The 19,749-nt window shown below is 44.4% G+C and overlaps 1 protein-coding gene across 2 annotated transcripts in view; it reads right to left on the minus strand.

Annotated features, from left to right (window-relative positions):
* The window catches only part of SFMBT2 (Scm like with four mbt domains 2), a 105,108-nt gene that overhangs the window by 70,907 nt on the left and 14,452 nt on the right, over positions 1-19,749 (minus strand). For both annotated transcript variants that reach the window (XM_033057826.1, XM_033057825.1), the window contains exons 3-4: positions 16,834-16,928; positions 13,917-14,157 (exon numbers count right to left, since the gene is read on the minus strand). In XM_033057826.1, the coding sequence (XP_032913717.1) occupies positions 13,917-14,157; positions 16,834-16,928 (336 nt within the window). The remainder of the gene's footprint in view (positions 1-13,916; positions 14,158-16,833; positions 16,929-19,749) is intronic.

Consider the following 19,749-nt stretch of genomic DNA (forward strand, 5'->3'; position numbering starts at 1 on the left):
TAAAGACTCCTGCAGCACTCCACAGCTCCTTGGGTACTAGCTCCCCATCAGAAATGCAGAAAGAGGAAAACAAGTACATCTACAAAGCAAAATGGTAAATTCCTAGACAAATCCCATCCAAGTCATAATTCCTAACCACAGCCAGAACTATTGCAAGCCAGCCACCAGCTTGGCTCAGACCTGAACCAGCATTTCTGGGCAGCCCTGGGCACACGGTTATGCCAACAGCAGGTATGAATTAGGGTCTTTCACATAAAACTGCACTGCCCCAGGTGTCACTGGTGCCACACAGTGAAAGAGAGAAAATCTAGAAGTTTCCTGAACACCAAACACCCTCCCCTTGGCTTTCCCTGGCAATGGACACAAGAGGCAGCTCCATGCCCTGTGTCTCTGGGATCCCACAGACCAGCCCTAAATAGATTTTGTGGCATAACACCACCTAAAATTTATGGGCCATTCCATCTGGGGATGTCACTGCAGTATAAATATCCTGCCCAGAGCTCTGACCTCACAGCTCCAAACTCCATCCAATTATCCCCCATACTAAGTGCCTTTTCTCACCCCCAAACCCCACGGTCGCTTTCTGAAGGATATTCTTTGGAGACAGCTCTGTAAAACCCAACAAATTTACAGCAGCACAATGTTCTTACATAAAGCATAAACCAGTTCACTGCACAATTATATTATTTTTTTTTCTCCCTGGCAGTGCCAAGAGTCTACAGCAAATATACACTACAAATAAAAGCATCAAAACACAGAAGACAAATATAGGGATGTGATGTCCAACAAATCCATTCTGATTGGGGTTGGGATTTGGGGTTTTTCATTTTTTTATTTTTTGTATTCTACAGTAAGAGGAGAATGAGTGGGGATGATGCTTGCAGTTTATTGCATGGATTATATTGTTTAACACACAACAGAAGAAATACCAATTTTAAAGAAAAGAAAAAAAAAAGGACTGAAGTTTTGGTTAATGCTTAAAATTGAGGGAGCTTTTTTTAGAATCACAGAATGGTTTGGATTGGAAGCGACCTTAAAGATCCTCTTGTTCCAATCCCCTACACAGGCAGAGACGCCTTCCACCACACAAAGTGGCTCAAAGCCCCATTCCAGGCTTGTCCTGAACACTTCAGGGATGGAACAGTCACAGACTCTCTGGGCAGTGTTTTCCAGATTTTTTCCCATTATTTTTTTTCCCCCTGCAGCAATTTCTAAGTAAAAAGCAAGCCACAGTTTCACCCTGACACTCCCAACACAAAGATCCATCCCAGAGGCAAGAGGCAAAGGGATTCTTTGTTGGAAAATTCTGTCAGGACTTGGGGAGAAGCTGGTGACACTGTGCTTGAGTTAGTGAGGTATAAACAGCAAAGCTGGACTTGTAAAGTCTAATTTAAAGATTTGCCAGTGACTCCCCCCAAATCTCACTGCTCACACCCAGAGCTTGGGACAACAATGGAAATCTAACCATTGCCATGACCCAGCACACTCCCAAATTATCATGGAAACAGCAAACAAACCTCATCCACCACGACTCCAACTTCTGACACCCCATGAAGCAGAAACATATGTTTTCCAAAAAAAAAACCAAAAAACCACCCATCAAACTCATTTCACAATTTACAGTGCGTTGTGTAATTAATCACATTTGTACTGCCAGCTCCTAATGACTGAATCCCGTTTAATCACTCCAGAGCCCCTCAGCTGTGTGATGTGAGCACCACAAATCAGAACCTGGAGGGCCTGATGAACATTCATCATGCATCCTTCCCCAAATTAATGGTACAGTCAAAGCACGGCCAGGCCCCATGAGGTGCTCAACATCCTATGCACAAAATGTAAATTCATAACCATCACCACAGTGCCATCAAAGAAATACTCCATCAAGGCTCATTTTGTGCTTGCTAAACATGTGTTTTCTGCACTTGGAAACAGAAAAGGGGCTTGAACTATAAATCCCAGGATCAAAAACATCCCCTGAAACTTTGAAGAGTTTAAATCTCAATCAGAGATCAACGCGGAACATTATGCAAGGCAAAGTCTGAAATGAGAATAACAATGTGCTGCAGGACCTGAAACGGGAGCAGTTTTTCCACAATGCCCTAAATTCCCTTTGAATTGCAAAACTTCAGCTTCTCCATCAAGCTGGGATATTCTGAGTGGAGATGATGATGCTCCAGTGAACCCAAATGCCTTCACTGCTAAATCAAATATTAGTGCAGAGCCATGGTTCATTCAACTGGTTTGGGAGCCCTTAATCTCATCTTCATCATACAATGCTTCCTCTAAAATTTTCTTTTTGGTTTCTTTCAAAATAAATTTAGATGCTCTGCATGAAGAGGGCTTCCCAATAGATCTGCTGATATCCAGGCTGAAAAGGTCAAGGGCAAAGAGCAGAACTGCTCAAAGCAAAGCAGGAATCTATGGAAGAGGTAATTTCAGCAGTCAAAACCTTTGGGGTGCAGATGCTTCACATGGGCAGGGACTCCTCAGTGACCTTCCCAGAGCTGTTTGGCACAGGGGAATTGCAGGATTTCCCCCTCTAGGTTCTGCACTCATCATGGCACAGCCTCTTCAGTAAAACTGGTACAACAGACAGCAGGATGACGTCCTGAACCTGGAAAGGTTTTCCCTGGATATAGTTAATCTTCTACATCAACTCCAGCACTTTAGGAAGTAGCTACATTTTTACACCTCAAAATGCTGACTTTCCCCTCGTTTCTTCATTCCCAAGTGACAGCATGGGGAAAAAAGCTTTTTTTAGCTAAAAACACAGGAGGTGGATGCTCTGCCTCACAACACAAAATAAACCATCAATCAGGATGGGTTTCACCATGTCCTTAAGCTCATTTGTGGGTCTAGGTTTTATTCCTTCTGTGACCAAAATCAAATGGAAGCGAGAGCACACACAGAGACATAGAAACAGTTTATTTGGGAATTCAGAGCAAAACTTTTCCAGAGTCATGCAGAAGGGTCAGAACTGACCCAGAATTTGGAATTTGGGGTAGAAGAATTGATTTTTAGCTGTCACCAGGGAAATGCTTTTTAGGAGCATCCCTTAAACCTCTGCACTGCGCTATCAGCCACCTCCACAGGCTCCAGGAGCATATGGTGTGCTTCAGGAATCCAGCCCCTTCCACGGTGAATGGGAGCCCACATTATCATGCATAATGAAGGAAAAATCAAGTGCAAGTCACAGCTGGCTCAGGATCACGCTGGTGCTTGCATCTGCCACTAGCAGCTTCCCAAATTCACTCCGTGCCCGCTCCTCACAAATCCGAGGTGCACCTGAAGGAAAGCTCTGCTGAAGACATGGCACTGGACATGTTGGTTTGTCCTTGGCCTGAAGGAGCTCAGAAAATCCTCAGCTCAGGACTAAAAGGCATAATTTAATCTTCAAATTTGAAGTGTATTTCAACTTTGGCACGGTCTGGACCAAATTTATTGTGCTACTCACCTTTCCCAGCTCCTATCCAATATACCAAAAAATCACCTCCTTCTCTGATATAAACACCCAAAACTGTATCTAACTCAGAGTATCAAAGACATAGAGGTTTTTAAGTCTCCACAGATGTCTCCAATAGAGATTAATTAAGTTTGACCATGCTTTACCTATTATATCATTAACTACCTAAGTCTAGTCTTACAGTTGAGGTGGCATTTCCATTCCAGAACTCCTCTGGGGAAAATTACAGGAGACTGGGGAAGGGAAATTAAATGCAATTATCAAGAATGACTATTTAAAAATCTCTCAAACTAATAATTTTAAAAGAGTATTTTATTAAAAATGAATTCAGCCAGACATTAATTAAATTGACAATTACAAAAATGAGTGGTCTGCACCCACTGTTATGCTTTCAGGGTCAATACTCCCATTTTTCTGTGGTTTCTGAGCTTTTTAGCTCCACATTTTCAGAGCAGCTGTCCCAGGACACGATGTGAGTGTGGAAGAGTAACTGTGGGTATTCACTGCTGGATATTCAAAGTGTGGAGATCTCCAGAGTCATGAGCAAGGTGCACATGTCAGTGGTGTCTGCTTGAATAATGACATTGTAGTCTCCTCACTGACAACACACCAAGCCTACAAATGGGGCTGTAATTCCTCTGTTTGATACTGAACACATTCTCAACTTCTCTGCATTTTGTTTCATATTCATAAGGTCTGAACCAAAGAGCTGGATGATGAAAAAAACTGGTTAAACTCAGAGCAACAGGGTCAGTAGCTCTTAAACTTGCTTTATTTTTTTTTTAGGGAGCCTCAGAGAGAGAGATTATGAAATAATTTCCATCTTGGCACTTAAATGTATTGGGAGGAGGATTTTGCTGTTTCATTCAGTGGATGGAAGAAGTTTTTTGCAAGAATTGCCAAAGGGAGATTTTTTCTGAAATGGTCTCAAAGGTACCATCAAAAATCCACCCTGCTCTATTCATTGCTAAAGATAGAGGACATCTTAGGAAATCTCTATTCTCAGAAAAGTCTGGTGTCTCTTCACAGCTTTTCCTGCAGTATTTCCTTGGAAATGCAGCCTCTCCTTTCCTGCCCTATCTCTGTTCCTCCAGCACAACCTGCACTAAACATCAGGCTCAAAACCAATGGTTTGGTGATGGTGGAGGCTGCAGAGTTACCCTGCAGACTGGGATCAGAATCATGAGCAACAGAAGGCAAAGCCACAGGTCTCAACTGCTCACCTCAAGTGTTCCAAGCATCCTGAACAGAGCCTGAGTCCCAATGAAATGAGATTTCCTTGCAGGAGGTCAGGAGTTGCCACAGAAATTGGTTCTGCCAGCATTTTGGGCTGGATAAATCAGCTGCTGCAGCTCAGCATCACTTGCAGGGAGTTTTGCTGCACCAGTATCTGCTGAAGTTAAATGCTTCTGCTGTGCAAAGGGCTTGAGCCTTGATCCACAGAGACAGAATCTCACATATTGCCTAATAACACAACCCAAAAAATGGAACTCGGATTTGTGTGGGTTTGGACAAGCAAAACTCCCTCAGTTTCTAATACAACCTCTCTTCTAATAAGAAGCCCTGCTTATATGTAGCAGAAACCTCATGGGGCCATACTCCATCCAGCCAACAGGGATTAATTTTCAGTTCCCAAAGTTTGCTCACTACAAAATCAACTGGTTCTACAAGAAAAAAAAAGAAAAAAAAGGAAAAAAAGAGAAAAGTACTATTGTTCCTTCTCATGGCAAAAGCAGCTAAGAAATGCCTCATTCCATTCAACACCAACCCCACCACTCTATGCAAGGTGTGGGGTTGAGAGGATCCCCAGCTCATGCTGATGCCTTCCCAAATTTAACTCTCCCCCTCCAATCACCCTTGCTTTATCTCCCTACTGTGCCTCGTTTGCTTTTCACTTGCTGGTCCAGCTGTGAAAACATCAACTGGCTTCAGTCCTGCTGTTCCCAAGGAGAAATCACATCCCCAGGATTTTTTAGAATTTACTGCAAAAGACATGGAACACAGAGCTAACACATGTCCTGATTTCCTCCTGGCCTTTTGTCATGACTGCCAGCCTTAAAGAAACTTCACCAGCATACCTGAGCCCCAGCCCTGCCAAGAGCCTGAGCTTGAAGAGAATTCCCATCTCCCTGCAAGAATCTCAGATATCCAGTGCAGAAGTGTCCAAGCCTCACTGGCCATGTGGGGCCAGACTCCAGAGCTCTTTGGGCTAGTTCTTGTCCTTCAAGCAGCAGCAAGCTAAGTGATGAAGGCTTCCAAAACCCCAAAAAAATCCTACTTGCTTACAATCAGAAATGACCAGCATGCTCAAGTGATTTTCCTGCTGGATAATGACCTCAGCTGGAGTCCTGTAGCATCTCCAGCTGTGATGGCAGAGGATGGATGGCTCCTCAGGTTTTAGGAAAAGGAGAAAGTCAGGACTGTGCTCTCTGCCTTGAAAACCCAGATGCACCATAAGGGCAGGATGAAATGAATCATTCTCTGATATTCGAGCATCTTGCAAAGAGCGGAACAGGTATCAGGAGAAAACAAACAGAACTGAGTACAGTGCTGTGTACAGAAATGAACTAATATCAAGCTTGACTGAAAAAGTTGATTAAATTAGTTTAATTTAAAAGCCCAAACAAACCCTGAAGGAGGTTCTTTGTTTATTGCTTTTTACCAACAGCACACTTTACAGAAGAAGCACCATGTGGGCATGAAATATTCATTCATTAAATCTTTCATAAAGCTCCACACTATTGGTTTCACTCAGGATATATTTATAACTTGTCAAAGTCCCCGAAAAATCGCTGCTTTTCTTCCTCCCCCCTCCAGACTGTTTATAAAAGGATTAGGCTTTCAGTTTTCATTGCAGTATCCCTGATCCTCAGCTCCACTGTTGCTCGTACACAAGGTGCTGCTGCTTTAATCATAACAGGATTCATCGTTCAGCCTTCCCTGCACCACCCAAAAGGGACCCTTAGGATGCTGCAAACCATCCTTTAGGATGGAAGTGAGAACACAGAATCCATCCCAGCAAGGCAAAAGCAGGCAGAGTGGATTCATTTCAGCAGGGCCATGCCTGAGACACTGGCTTTCAAACCTCATCCACTGGAAAACCACTTCTTGAACCCTCCCCTGGCTGCCAGCCAACCTCCAGATTAAACCCATGCTCTGAGCTGGGTTAATAACACACTAGAGTAAACAGTGCTGCATTATCCTCAGTGTTAGCTGTAAAACTAACTAATATTTTTTTACAAGGTTTGCTGACTACATGGCTCAGTCCAGTACAGCAATGAGGACAGGCTATAGTTACAGATAAAAAGTATTTTCCACCCAGAAATCTGCAAAAATCCAGGATTTGCATTAGGAGACAAATGCATCAGTGAAACTGCCAACCCTCCAAACTGCACTGATATCTAATCTAGGTGTAGGCCAAACCTGATTTTCCCAAATTATCCTTAGTAACACTCTGCTCTGTGGAAGGCATCCCTGCCCATGGCAGGGGGTACAATGAGATGGTCAGTAAGATCCCTTCCAACCCAAACCATTCTTGAGTTCTATGATTTAAAAAATAATATTAAAATAATACAAATAATACAGATGCTGAACAGGCACCTGAGGTGCAGGGTCCTGAACATTTTTGGTGCCCACAGTCACTGCACACATCCCTGCCTCACTGGACCACAGGCTGTCTGGTCAGACTTGCTCCTCTTTCCCTTCCTCCATTTGTTTATGAGCATAAATAAATATAAATACAGTATAAGCAGATGTTGTTGTCCCTGGAAACTAGGCTTGCTGGGCATGTTTCTGCTGAAACGGCTTCTCAGTGGAAAATTAGGTTTTGATAAAAGTGTGTTTCTTTTCTTGCTTTTAATAAACAGAGCCTACTTCATGTGCAAGCTCTGGGCTTTCTGTTTTTCACTGGAAAACTAAACAATCTTGCATGGTTCCAGTTTTTCAAATGCCTGATCCTCAGCAAGTGCTGGTCCCCAGGCACAAGAGCAGCATCTCATGGGGCACTGAAGAGAAGAATCTCAAGATGAATGCACAAGGAGGGGCCAAAACCTCCTGAGACAAAGTCTAAGCCAGGCAAAGGGCAAGGAGGGACCCTCCACTTCTGGGGTGCCCAGTCTGCTGCACCTCAAGACAGTTTTTTGGGTGTTTAAACCCAAAAACAACCATCCTGATGTTTCTGAGTGGAAAAATGCTGATTTTTTTCCCCCCAAGGAAAATACTGGTGAGTACAAAGCAGAGGCTTCTTATTGATGGTTTCACGAAGCGGGAAAAAAAGGAACTTTTCTAAGCCAGTACCACCAAATACTCCAGAGAAGCACAAAGAGTGACCTCAGGGAAAATTTTCCCCTAACAGAGAGCTGAGAGTGCCCCAAAGCCACAGGGACCCTGCAGAGCCAAGGCTGGCAGCCCTGTGCATATTCCTAAAGACCACTTCTACTGCCCTCCCAAACCACCTCAAACAAAAACACCTGTTGAACCAAACATTGGTTTCGCCCCTCAATTTTCTCCATCACTCCCAGTGGTCCCAGCCAGAGCCACAGCAGTGCACACCTTGCATTTCTCCCACCCAGAAAGTGTATTTTTTTTGTCTGAGTTTCACAACTGAAACATCAGGATAAATTATTTACCCCCCACTCCACCTAATAAACCTGCCAGCATCTCATCCCTGCCAGGCTCTCTGCAGTTATGCCTCTGGACCTGAAAAATCGTATTAAAGTAAAATCAAAACAAAAAATGTTGACCTCAAGCCCAGCAGACCTGGAGATGATCAAAACCCTCTGCTTTTGATAAAGTCTACAACTCAAACTCCTTGCAAAGCCTGACCCACTGGCCAGGCTGTGCCACATTTACACAGTACATAACAATTAATTACATTCCCAAAAGACACATGGGGGCCTGTTGTGCTCAGTTTACCCCAAAAGGGCCTCACTTGGCAATACTAAGTCTTTTGAAAGCAACTAAAGCCAGTAGCACATGCAAAAGATTTGCAGTTTCACACAGCAGTGAAAAGACCATTTCCCCTATCAAGACAACATTATCCTGATGCCACACAAGCCACTGGCAGACTCTTGAATTTTCACATCCCAGGCTGAGGGATTTGAATCATGCCAAGGAAGGGAAGGAAAAACGATTGAGGGTGCTGTAATGAAAATATGTTTTTCTCAAGAGCAATTCTGCAAGGGGCTACGAGGGGCTGGGGGGGAATGCCAAGCCATGGCATGCTCCAGTGAATTCCAGCTCCTGCAAACTCCCAAAATACACCAGAGCCAACTGACTTAATTCCTACTACAGCAAATTTCAGCCAAAGCCAGCATTTTTACCTCCTCTCCTCCTCTTTGCCGTCATCAGGAGAGCCAAGAAAAAAAAAAAAAAAAGCTATTTTTTTATATGCTCGTTAAGTATAATCTGCTAAATGTTCTATGCCAATGCATAAAGCTGCCTACTATGCTAATAGAATATTTAATTGACATTTATTTGCTGACTAGTTATTTATGCTAACGTCATCCCTGCATAATTAATAGTCTGCTAAAGTCGACTTGAAAAGCACACATAAAACACTGCACTAAGAGTCATTTGCAGCATTTAAAATAAAGAAATCCTGCCATCTATTTACATTAGGTTAGTCTAAACTCAATTTTGATGGAATAACAGGATAAAGATTGGGCAGAGATTTTAAAAAACAGCCCTGTATACTGCTTTAGAAACATCCACAGGCTTTGACAGTGCAACCTGCCAAAGAAGATTTCCGAGTTTCATTTTACTTGGCTCGAGGGCCCAGTTCTTAGCTGATGTAAAACAGCATAAGCTCAGTGAATGCCTACTTATTTTCTCCAGCCTCAAGCTCTTAAGAAGTAATATTTCAGGTGAAAGAGCTAAACTGGGGCCAGATCTGCTCTCCACACCAGTAAAAAAGCAAAAGAAGTCCACTCTGCCCATCTGATCCCTCTACCTGTGCTGTAATCACAGACCTGCAGGCACAGTTTAATTTTAATTCCTCTGGGATGAGATTACCAGGGGGAAGATGCCTCCATTAAAAAAAGACCAAAAAAAACAAAAAAAAAAACCACCCAAAAACAAGAACATTATTCATGACTGTATTTTCTGAAAGGGAATCTCCAAACACACTCATCCATTGTGAGAAACATTATCTCTGATCTCTGTCTCCCTCTTTTAAGAGCCCATGGACAAGCTTTGCATTCAGCAAGGGAGCTCCAAAAATGAAGCTGAAAGCCCAGGGTATGGGTCACATCACTTGGAGTGACCCCAAATCCACACCTGGAACACAGCAGGGCATCTTCTGGCCATTCACAATCCATTCAGAATCATCATGCTGTAACTTTTGACAAGGCAAACCAGATACAACCATGACCCTCCTCCTTTACCTCAGTGACCTCAAAGAGCAAGATTTTGCTCTGTGATAGATAATAAATAAAACCAACCAAACAAAATCAGCAGTAAGTTGTCACTTGAAGGCAACCCAACACATTGTGGCACAAGTTTTATCTCCCTTTTCAACCATAACCTGCCCAGAATCTGACCCAGCACTTGGAATCACAATGAAATTTCCCTCCTTTGGTCTAGATCCGAGATAGGAGTTGATCTCACCTGAAAGCCACATGAAAACCTGTCTCAAACAGTGACCAAATGATGGTGTTTACCTTCACAAAAATCCCAGGCAGGCACAATGTTTTAAGTCTACCCCTCTTAATGGTATATTTGATGATTAAACTTTATCAAGCTCAGCACCATGAAAGAGGAGGTTATTTCAACCCAGGATCAGACTTCTGAACTCTAATCCTCCTTGTATTGATGCAGCAGGGAACTAAAAGCTGCTTTCCCACACAGAATCACAGTGTGATTGATCTTCTTGGTGACCAAGCCCAGTGTTCCAAGGTTTCCCCATCCGCACCAGTCCACCACAAAATCAAAATACAGACCAAGTTCTCTCCCTATTTCTTTCCATCTCCAGCCTCCAGGTCAGCATGGCAAGCAGACTCCAGCTGACAGAGAGATGCCCTGTTTGAATTTCCATCTGTCAATAACATTAAAGCAGAGCCACTGCTGCAATTACAAGCGCACACAACAATCCCGTCATCCGGTGCCTTCAGCTCATTCCAGGATGCATTTACAACAGTGCCAGGAGAGACTGGGCTCTGTCAGCTCAGCTGTAAATCTGCAATCTGTACAAAACCCCCCGAGTGCCAATCACAGGATGTCCCTGCTCTTTCACGATGCATAATTTAGCTGCTACACTTGTCAGGTTCTCCTGTGCCCGATGGTGGATGTGCCCATGAACTCAACTGTCATCAACAGAGGAAAACAGCACATGGAAATGAACAGGCTAAAGGACACCTCCTTTCCTTCCACTCCTCAGCAAAGTTAAAAAGGCTTAAATTTTTAATGCTCAATGGGTAAAACAGCCCAAGGGATGAAGGATGGCTGCACTTGGAGGAGGAAGAGAGTGTTTGGGTAAGACATAGGAGGGGATAAATGCTGTCCTGGTTCCATGCTGGCTGATGTAATGGGGAAATTTTAACTAACTGGTGGAAAATCCACCTTCCATCCCACCCTTACAGCGCAGGAAACAAAGCCTCCCACCCCACCACAGTCCTGCCACTGAACTCTGAGCAGGTTTTCCTTCCTCATATGAATTACAATTGCTGAAGGGCCTCGTCAGGAAGGATGAAAATTTCACACTCAGCTACATCAGGCAGTAGTTACCCACTGCTTACACCACAGTTAATATGCAATAAAGAAGAAATCTCTGTCCCAGGACGTGACATTAGAGCTGATCAGTGCCAAAGCTACAGACCATAAGGACAGCTTCACACTTGCCTCAGTTAGTTCATGAATAAACATTCAATTCATTCAAATGAGTTCTATATTAACTAATTTAAATAATTTTCATTTTGCTTTGAATGGTAAACAGATCTATTCTGCCAGGATAGTTGAGTTTGCAATTCAAATTACACACCGATTTGTAATGAGAAAAATATAATTAATGGCAAAGCTTGAAGTAACTACAATTTTACTCCTTTGATTTCCTGTGGAGGAGGGGGCTGGAGCGTGAAGCTCACAGGCACACGTGCACTGACAGCATCCTGCCATAAACCAAGACATTTTATTGCCACCTCAGGTATTCCTGATCTGGTGACAGCACCATCACGTCACAGGAGGACAGAACATGACTTGACATTTTACTCACAGGCCACAGGCACCATGATGCAACTAATGTCAGCCCATAAATAACAGTGCAGCAGTCTGCAAATTAATCAACTTCCTTCCATTTGGATCATAAACCACAATTATTTGGCAGCCGCCTTTTAAAAGCTCTGTGTGTGCTGGACTTTAAATCAACTTCTATTGATCTGCTGAACTGAACCAGCCCATTTTTGTTGCATCTCTCTCCCATCTAATGAAATTCTTTGTCCCATCACTCTACCATTCTTGTCTGGCACCACATTTACGAGATGAGCACCGATCAGTCCAACCTGACTCGTAAGCAGAAACAAAGCATTGTCCCAGTGCTGTCATTCTGCCTGTTAAACAAGTCCATTTTGGCAACTCTGCTTTTTCACCAAAGCCTTCAGCTCCTGATTAAAATCACAGCCTAATGACAGACAACCTGGCCATGCTGTTTGCATGGTCCAGCCAACCGCTGTAATCAAGATGTGCAAAACTGATGCCTTCAGAACTGAGTCCATGCAATTTAAAGCTGGATTTTGTTTCTCCCAAAGGTTTGATAGCAAAATAAAGTGCAATGCTAAAGAGGTTTAAAAAAAACTCCATAGAGTTAATAGAGAATATCAGCTTCTCTTTTACCAGTGCATAGGTCCTATGATTCTCTAAGTCCTGAAGGCTCAGATACTCGTGGGCACTTTAGATGTCTCATTCGAAAATATGACCCAAGCTCTTTTGAAATAACAACCCATGCATTTAATTTACTCTATTTGAAAATTATACTGTGACATACTCAACAAAGCTTATTCACTGAAAATAAACAAAAAAACCCCACCAAACAAACAGGGAAGTTACTCACATTCAACACCCTGGTGTACAGTTCCATCACCCCCCAGAGAAAAGGGATGTAGGACACACTGCACACTTGCAGTCACTCAACCAAAGCAACTCACACAGAGTGGCCATGACCCAAAGGGCAAATTCCAACAGACCCATGAAAAGCAGTTGCCTCAGGTTATAAGGGAATTGTTATTTTCTATTATGACATTCAGTAAGCTTTTTTACCCCCCTGACCCTCACATTTGAGATTTAGTCTGTAGCACTGTACACCTTTCTGGTAATACTGATTGTAATCCACATAATAAAATGTAGTTTAAGAGGCCAATAAAATAAAATACCTCACCCCTCTCACATCAGCTTGATTTACTGGTACTAAGCCAAGAGATTTCTCAGCTGCATTTATCTTCAAGACTTCTTTTTTTTAAAGCAATCAATCTTGTGTTTATTCAAAACACACAGACCAGAACAAAAAGATAAGTTTAGCTCACAATTTGGGCTTATGCAAGGCAGGAATGTCAGCTTTGATTCAAAGACTGTGTCTACAGCTCACTTCAGGGGGAAGTCAGGGAACACTTACTCCAGGAGAATTCCCACATGGCACAACTGGCACATGCACTGTTTGCAATGGCCACACCTTGCAGAAAGGGAAAGAGCAACTTCAGCAGCAGAACCCTTAAATGACACTTCCCTTAAATGTATGCACAAGCTGGAGGCTGAATACTCATCTCTTCTTCCCTTGATCCAGAATAAATGGGATATATGGCAGGAATATTTAGGAGCAGCACTGACAATATGCTTCTGCTTGGAGCAATGTAGCAGCAAGGGTACACCACAGCTGCTCTGCTGATGCATATAGCCTATATATATATATATTTATTTATATTCTTATACACTGGGGATCAAATAGTATTATTAACAAACTCCTCCACATGGGCCACTCAGAAATCTACAACACTTCCATTCAGCTGCCAATCAGGACATGCCCAAACCAATAATGACCAAATTCTGCTCCTTTAATCACATGCATCTACCATTACAATTAAAAGCTGCCAGAGTCTGGCAGTGGAAGGTTTTAAACTTTCAGAGCAAAACACTTTTGAGTGCAAAGTCAACCTCTGATTCTGGTTACACCCAAACTGATGTTGCTTATTTTAGTTTGGTCTCGCTCTTGAATTTCATTTCTCTTTCTACAAGGATGGGAGTTTTCTCCTCAAAAATCACAGCATTAAGAAGTAAGAAGCAGTAAGAACACATTTCCCTATGCAAGTGCCTTTCTGTTGTCACCAACCAGGATTAAAATCACCTTTGCTGGAGGCTGACTGGCAAAGTGAATCCCGCACCACCGCGGACCTGGAGCACCCATCCCAGACCCACCAGAGATCATCCAGAGACGAACTCACAGTACAACCCTCACAACCCAGGCAGAGCTCACCATCTGGAGGCATCAGGACCTTGTTGTTCTGCGTGCACCAGCCCACGGGGTGCAGGTCTGCTGTCATCACGTCGCACCAGAAGTCCGCCCTGCGCTCGTCGCCGTAGCCGCAGTAGCGCAGCAGCAGGAGCTGCCCGCACGTGGTGATGATGGTGGCCACCCAGTACGTGTCTGGGTTGCTCTTGTTGGCCACTTCCAGTTTCATCCCTGGCTGGAAACTGCTTTGAAGGCTGATTTCAACCTTGCAAAATGAGAAAGGCGTGGGTGTTACTTGTTGGGCTTTGTAGGGAGAGCCCCTTCCCTCCCCTGGAAATGCTGCCCTTGAAGAGCAGCCCTGGGACAGGACATGAGCTGGCTGTGCTTCTTAATCCAAGCACCTCCTTCTCCACCTGCCTGGCAGCTCCATTTCCACTCCACTGGCTCCTATCACATCATGCAAGTCCCACAGGTTCCAAAGTGCAGGAGCGGTACCTTCAGGTGTACTACATCCAAGAGAGGACTGGCACTCATCTTCTATCCCTAAACGTCACTAATGCCTCAGAGTCAGTATAACTCCAGTGAAGTTTCATTTCCCACTGCACAGCTCCACCAGGCAATCACAGGACACAGAAAGGCAGGTATGAAACACCTCTAGGAGTTAAGGCCAACTATAATAAGTAGTCACATAACAACACTAAAGCACCTCTAGAGGCTGGACAAGCATCAAGGGCTGAATGCTGTACCAGGCAGACCAAGGAGTGAATTTGCACTGCACCCACCCTCAGCAGCTCAAATCTCAACCAATTCTCCCTCCCAGCACCCTGGAAAACAAGGTATGACCTGTCACTGAAAGAAGTCACTGCCATCTGATGATGTCACTTCCATTTATCTCAGCAGTGATAGGTCACCTGTAGCTTGCCTTAGGACACTGGAGATGCTAGGGCACCTCTTCTGGGACACTGCTGATGAACACCAGGGTCTGCTGTAGCACAGCCTGTGCTCCAAAGACCAGTGGGATGCCTCTAGCTGCTGCTGATAAAGAAGAGGCAAATGCCATGCACTGGTCAGGTGCCAGCCTTGTCCTCACAAAACCATCCATAATGTAACCTGTCACTCCTCAGGAGATGTTTAAGGACAGGTTCTTACAGTTATCATAGAACCTTCTCAGCTACTGAATCCAGAGGGATTATAAATCTAAGTAAACCTGTCTCTGACTGATTTCCAATTCAAACAGCAGCTTAAAGTGACTCTTCCACTTACAAAGATAAATATAACATGGCCTGCTTGGTCAGCTGAGGATTTCACAGACATGGGGATGCCAAGCTGCTGAGAAAACACTCCTCTGGCCCATCAGCAGTAATCCCTCACTCATCCAAGTCCAGCTTCTGCCCCAGGGCTGCCCAGCCAAACCCATTCACCATCTGCACTCCATGTGCCTTTCTCTGTGTGGCTACTTCCAGAATCAGTGCCCAGAGTCACAGAACACTGGAGAGGGACATTTGGAGAGGATCTAACACTGAAGGTGGTCTGTGACATGCACTGCTTTACTTAGTGCTAGGACAGGATCTCAGTGATGCTCAGAGTCCTCATCAATAACCCAGGGAACAGACTGGCCCATGTCCCAGTACAAACTGGATCTCCTGGCCTCCTCCCAGCACAGACTGGCAGCTGCAGCTCACAGCACCTGAGCCTGATGCCTGCAGAGTGATTCATGTGTTGGTTTCCTCCCTGAGCTCACCACAACACCAACATGGTACTCTGGAAGCCAAGAGACTTGTGACTGAAATCACATCAAGAGTAGAACCAGACAGACAGACAATACAATATCCTCTGACAGCTTTCAGGTTTTTGGCCAGATTTTTGAGGATCAAGTTTTGGATTGTGAAGCAGTCACCAAGGATTGTTCCCAGCACCAATCTGTCCCACAGTGACATTCCCAGCACTGAGGTGCTGTGAGACACTGCACTCAGCACGACCAGCAGGATGAGCTGGGCATCTCCACACAACTGAAAACATCCTTAAGGGCCTCATAAAGCACAAAACTCTCTACTTGGAGCCTGGAGCAGAAATCTGGGACCAGATACTCTCTCCAAACAGCTGTTAGACCAAACTCCACAATAAGCATTGCCCTGCACATCTCCAGTATAGAGAATTATGGTCCTTCACCCTGCAATTCTCTGGGTTAACTGTTGTTAAAATGAAAGCAAAACAGGGAATGGAGGACTGTACTGGTATTTCAGATCTAGATAAAAGAGAGCTTTTTCATCCCTACAGCTCCTTTAGCTCTACAAAACAAGCCAGAACATTACCTGGAGACAAAGGTGGTTTGACAGGTGATCTCCAGAGCTGCCCCCAAGTGCTGCTGGTGCTAACACAGAGCACAGACCTGTCCCTGCACAGCTGTCTGCTCCAAGCTCACCCAGGAAAAGCAGCTCTGCCCAAGCCCCTGCTTCCCACACTGAGACAGCATCTCCAGGCAGGAGAGACGGGTTCCCATGAGCCACACTGAGCTCCAGTGCTGAGTGACTCTGACAGTCAGTAAATCAGGCATTAAAAGGAGATTTGGGGAAGTAAGACACTTGTGAGATTTATCTCTGCAGGCTGGCATGGACAACAATGAGTGTAGAGGGTGAAGAGGAAAAAAAATGAGAGCATTATAAGCCAAAGGAGAGCAACATGAGCCCTCAAAAATGGAAAATTTGATGCAAACACAGAGGATAAGGGAGTGGCACAGACACAGAAGCCCAGCCTGTGACTGCAAACACACCAAGGTCACCTAACACTGATTGGGGGGCTGCTCCCACTCAGGCTGTCACATGTGGGCAGGGACAGTTTCTCCCCAAAATGTTGAGAACTCCACCACAGCTCTCCAGGGAGCCCCTGAAAAGCTGCAGGAGGAAAGTGTCCAACCCCCAGGAGGCTCAGAGGAAGCACATACATGTTTGAAGGAGGTGTGGGGAGCAGCACTGGCTCCTGTTTCCTCCAGGAACTCGTCCCAGTTGAAGTCTGTGTCCTCAATGCTGGAGCCCTCATCTGTTCAAAAGAAAAAAAAAAAAATTAAAAAATGAGGGAAAGAAAAGCAGCCTAAAACACAGCCAAAGAAGGCAAAAGTTGTGTCAAGGAGTTCAGGGTGAGAATAGCAACCAGTATAAACATCAACAGAAGGGAAAACAGAAAGCTTGCTTTAAGGATCTGTGTTTTGACCAGCTCTTACTACACTTTCAGCAGACTCTGGGGCTTTAGCAGCCAACACTGAGACCAGAAATGACTCTGCTTCCATGGCAGTGGGGGCACAGAACTGTCACAAGCTGCAACAGGCACTTGTGCTCCTTTATTTTGCATTTGGTGACTCCCTGGTTGCGAGGGAGGTGGCAGCCTGCCCACTGTCACTGGGGTGCAATGTCCTTGTGCCCTCCCAGCACTGTTAATCACAGCAGTGCCCCAGAGAGAAATTAAAGATGATTCTGTTGGCTGAGCTGTGAGTGAGACCCATTTTCATTCCTGCCACCCTTCTTCTCTCTTCTCAGCATCAGTGCACCCATAAATCCCAAGCAAAGCCCCCATGCCTCCCTCTCCCCAAAGTACACCTCACTAAACCCCTGCTGCCTTCTCACTCCCTGCTCCCCTTCAGATCTGGGGCTCTGGATGTTCTCCCATCCCCACAGGAACAGCTGGACATGACCTCTCTTTCTTTTCTTCCTTTACAACCACACTGAGGTAGAGCCAAGGCCCCAAACCATCTCTGAAAAAAACACACAGCAATAATTAAAAATAAATCTTCTTTCACTTACAGAAAATCAGCCAAATCTGATTGTTTTCATTTTGTTCCCAAGCAATCTCACAAGCCCAGTTTCATCCCCAGAGCAAAAATATTTACAGTCTAGCAATGAGCTCTTTGCAATAAGCATTTATCAGGCAAACTCTGCGAGACCCTTTACCTGCCCAAACATTCATCAGTGTGTTCATGATGTAATTAAAGTGACTCATGACAAACTGAATTAAGAACCTTCCCCAGACAGTTTTATGAAGAAAAAGGCAGGGTTAATTTATTGCAATTATTGCTACAGGTCTCCAGTTTCCAGGACCAGAGAAAATTATGTTGTGCAAGGGGAATCTCTCATTATTAAAAGGGGAAGACACAGTTTTTATTTGCTGCCTGTGGCACCAGAGCCACATAGGTGAGGAAAAAAAAGAAGATCAGAAAAAGGTTTTTGAGACAGAGCTAGCAGAGGGTAAAGATCTGTCTGGGAGTTCAAAGCTGAGCTGTCAACACTGTTAAACACTTGCATGCTGCTGCATCAAGTCTGACTCCTCGCCCTAAACTCAAGTCATCTTCTTAAATATGGAGATGCAAATCAACATTTACTCCAGTGATAAAGAGGCTACCAGAATACTCTTCAACTCAGCAAGAAATAACCCAATTCCATGATTACAATCCAAAAATAGCCAAATTCATCATAGAATAAAGAATGAGCTTTGTTCTGATTTTTGCAATCACTGCAAAAACCTTCAGGCACAGGAGCTGGCTCTACTTGAGATCTCAAACCCAGAATGAGGGGTTAGCTCAACCTTGACTGAATAATAAGCCACAACTTAACCACAAGGTAGGAGCTTGGTGGAAAAATTCTGTATCATGCAGGCAGGCAATTTAGATGAACAGGGACATTTTTCAGCCTTCATGCCTGCAACCCTGCAGAGTTAATGTTATAGGCAAGAGCTGTGTGCAGAGATTTCAAAGGCTGAGTCTCTAAAACTAAGTATGTTAGTCCATCAGTATGGGCAGATTTGATTTTCCATTCCAGGCTTAAAATCCCTTAAGCAACTTTTTACCCTGAGCACAACCAATCCCAATCCCACCAGAAGTCAGAAGCACCCAGAAAGAAAAAGAAGAAAAGCTTAAAGTGCATCATCCCCTCTGCCTCATCTCTCCCTGCTCCTGCATCCACCTGTGTCTGTGGGGTTGGGATGAGCTGTTCAGCAATCCCAAGGGCATCTCCACCTCAGGACATTTGGAACAGGCTGCCCAGAGCAGTGCAGTCACCATCCCTGAGGAGAATTTAAAAGACACACAGATGTGGCACGTGGGGACATGGTTTAGTGTGTGGCTTTGGCAGTGCTGGACTCAAAGCTCTCAGAGGCCTTTTCCAACCTAAATAATTCAGTGATTCTCTGACTCCCAGGTCAGCCCTGGGCTCTCTTCTCTCTTGGTCAGGCACTTCCATTTCAGAGCATGAGCCCTGGATGCTCTCTGTGTACTCTCAGTTTTTATTCCTGTTTTTGTTCTGATCTCCCACGTGAGTCAAGCCAAGTTTCACCTTGAGCACTGAGGTTTTCAGTCAGCTCAGTGCATGATCTCCAGCCCTTGCAAGGAGCAATGTCTCCAGGGAGCTCAGAGTCTTCTCCAGAATTTGGAAAAAGCTTTTTATCAAATATAAATAGATGCTAGTTATAGATGCACCAACCTTATTAACCCTGACCTACTCTGCCATGGGCCAGCACAGGGACTCTCACTGGCAGGTTCTTTCACATACTGCCCAGCAAAACTCACAACAGCACCTGTTTAACAAAACACCACCCAGATCTCTCCTTTCCAAACCCAAACAAAAAGGTTTCAAGGCCCAGAGGGAGGCAGAGTGAGAGCTGCAGCCTTCCCTCCCTGTCAGCTCATTCCTCTCTGACACATCACCAGCCTGGCTCCTCTACCATGTTTTATCTGCAGACTTTATCAGGAAATTACTTTTACAAGGTCTGTAAAAATAATGTCAGAGTACTCATTTATCACAGCATCAGTGGTTTATTTTGCTTCATTTCACCACAATGAATTCTGAAGGGACTGTATGTTTTCAAAATGGTT

This window comes from Catharus ustulatus, chromosome 4 (assembly GCF_009819885.2).
Source record: "Catharus ustulatus isolate bCatUst1 chromosome 4, bCatUst1.pri.v2, whole genome shotgun sequence".
Taxonomy (NCBI): Eukaryota; Metazoa; Chordata; class Aves; order Passeriformes; family Turdidae; genus Catharus; species Catharus ustulatus.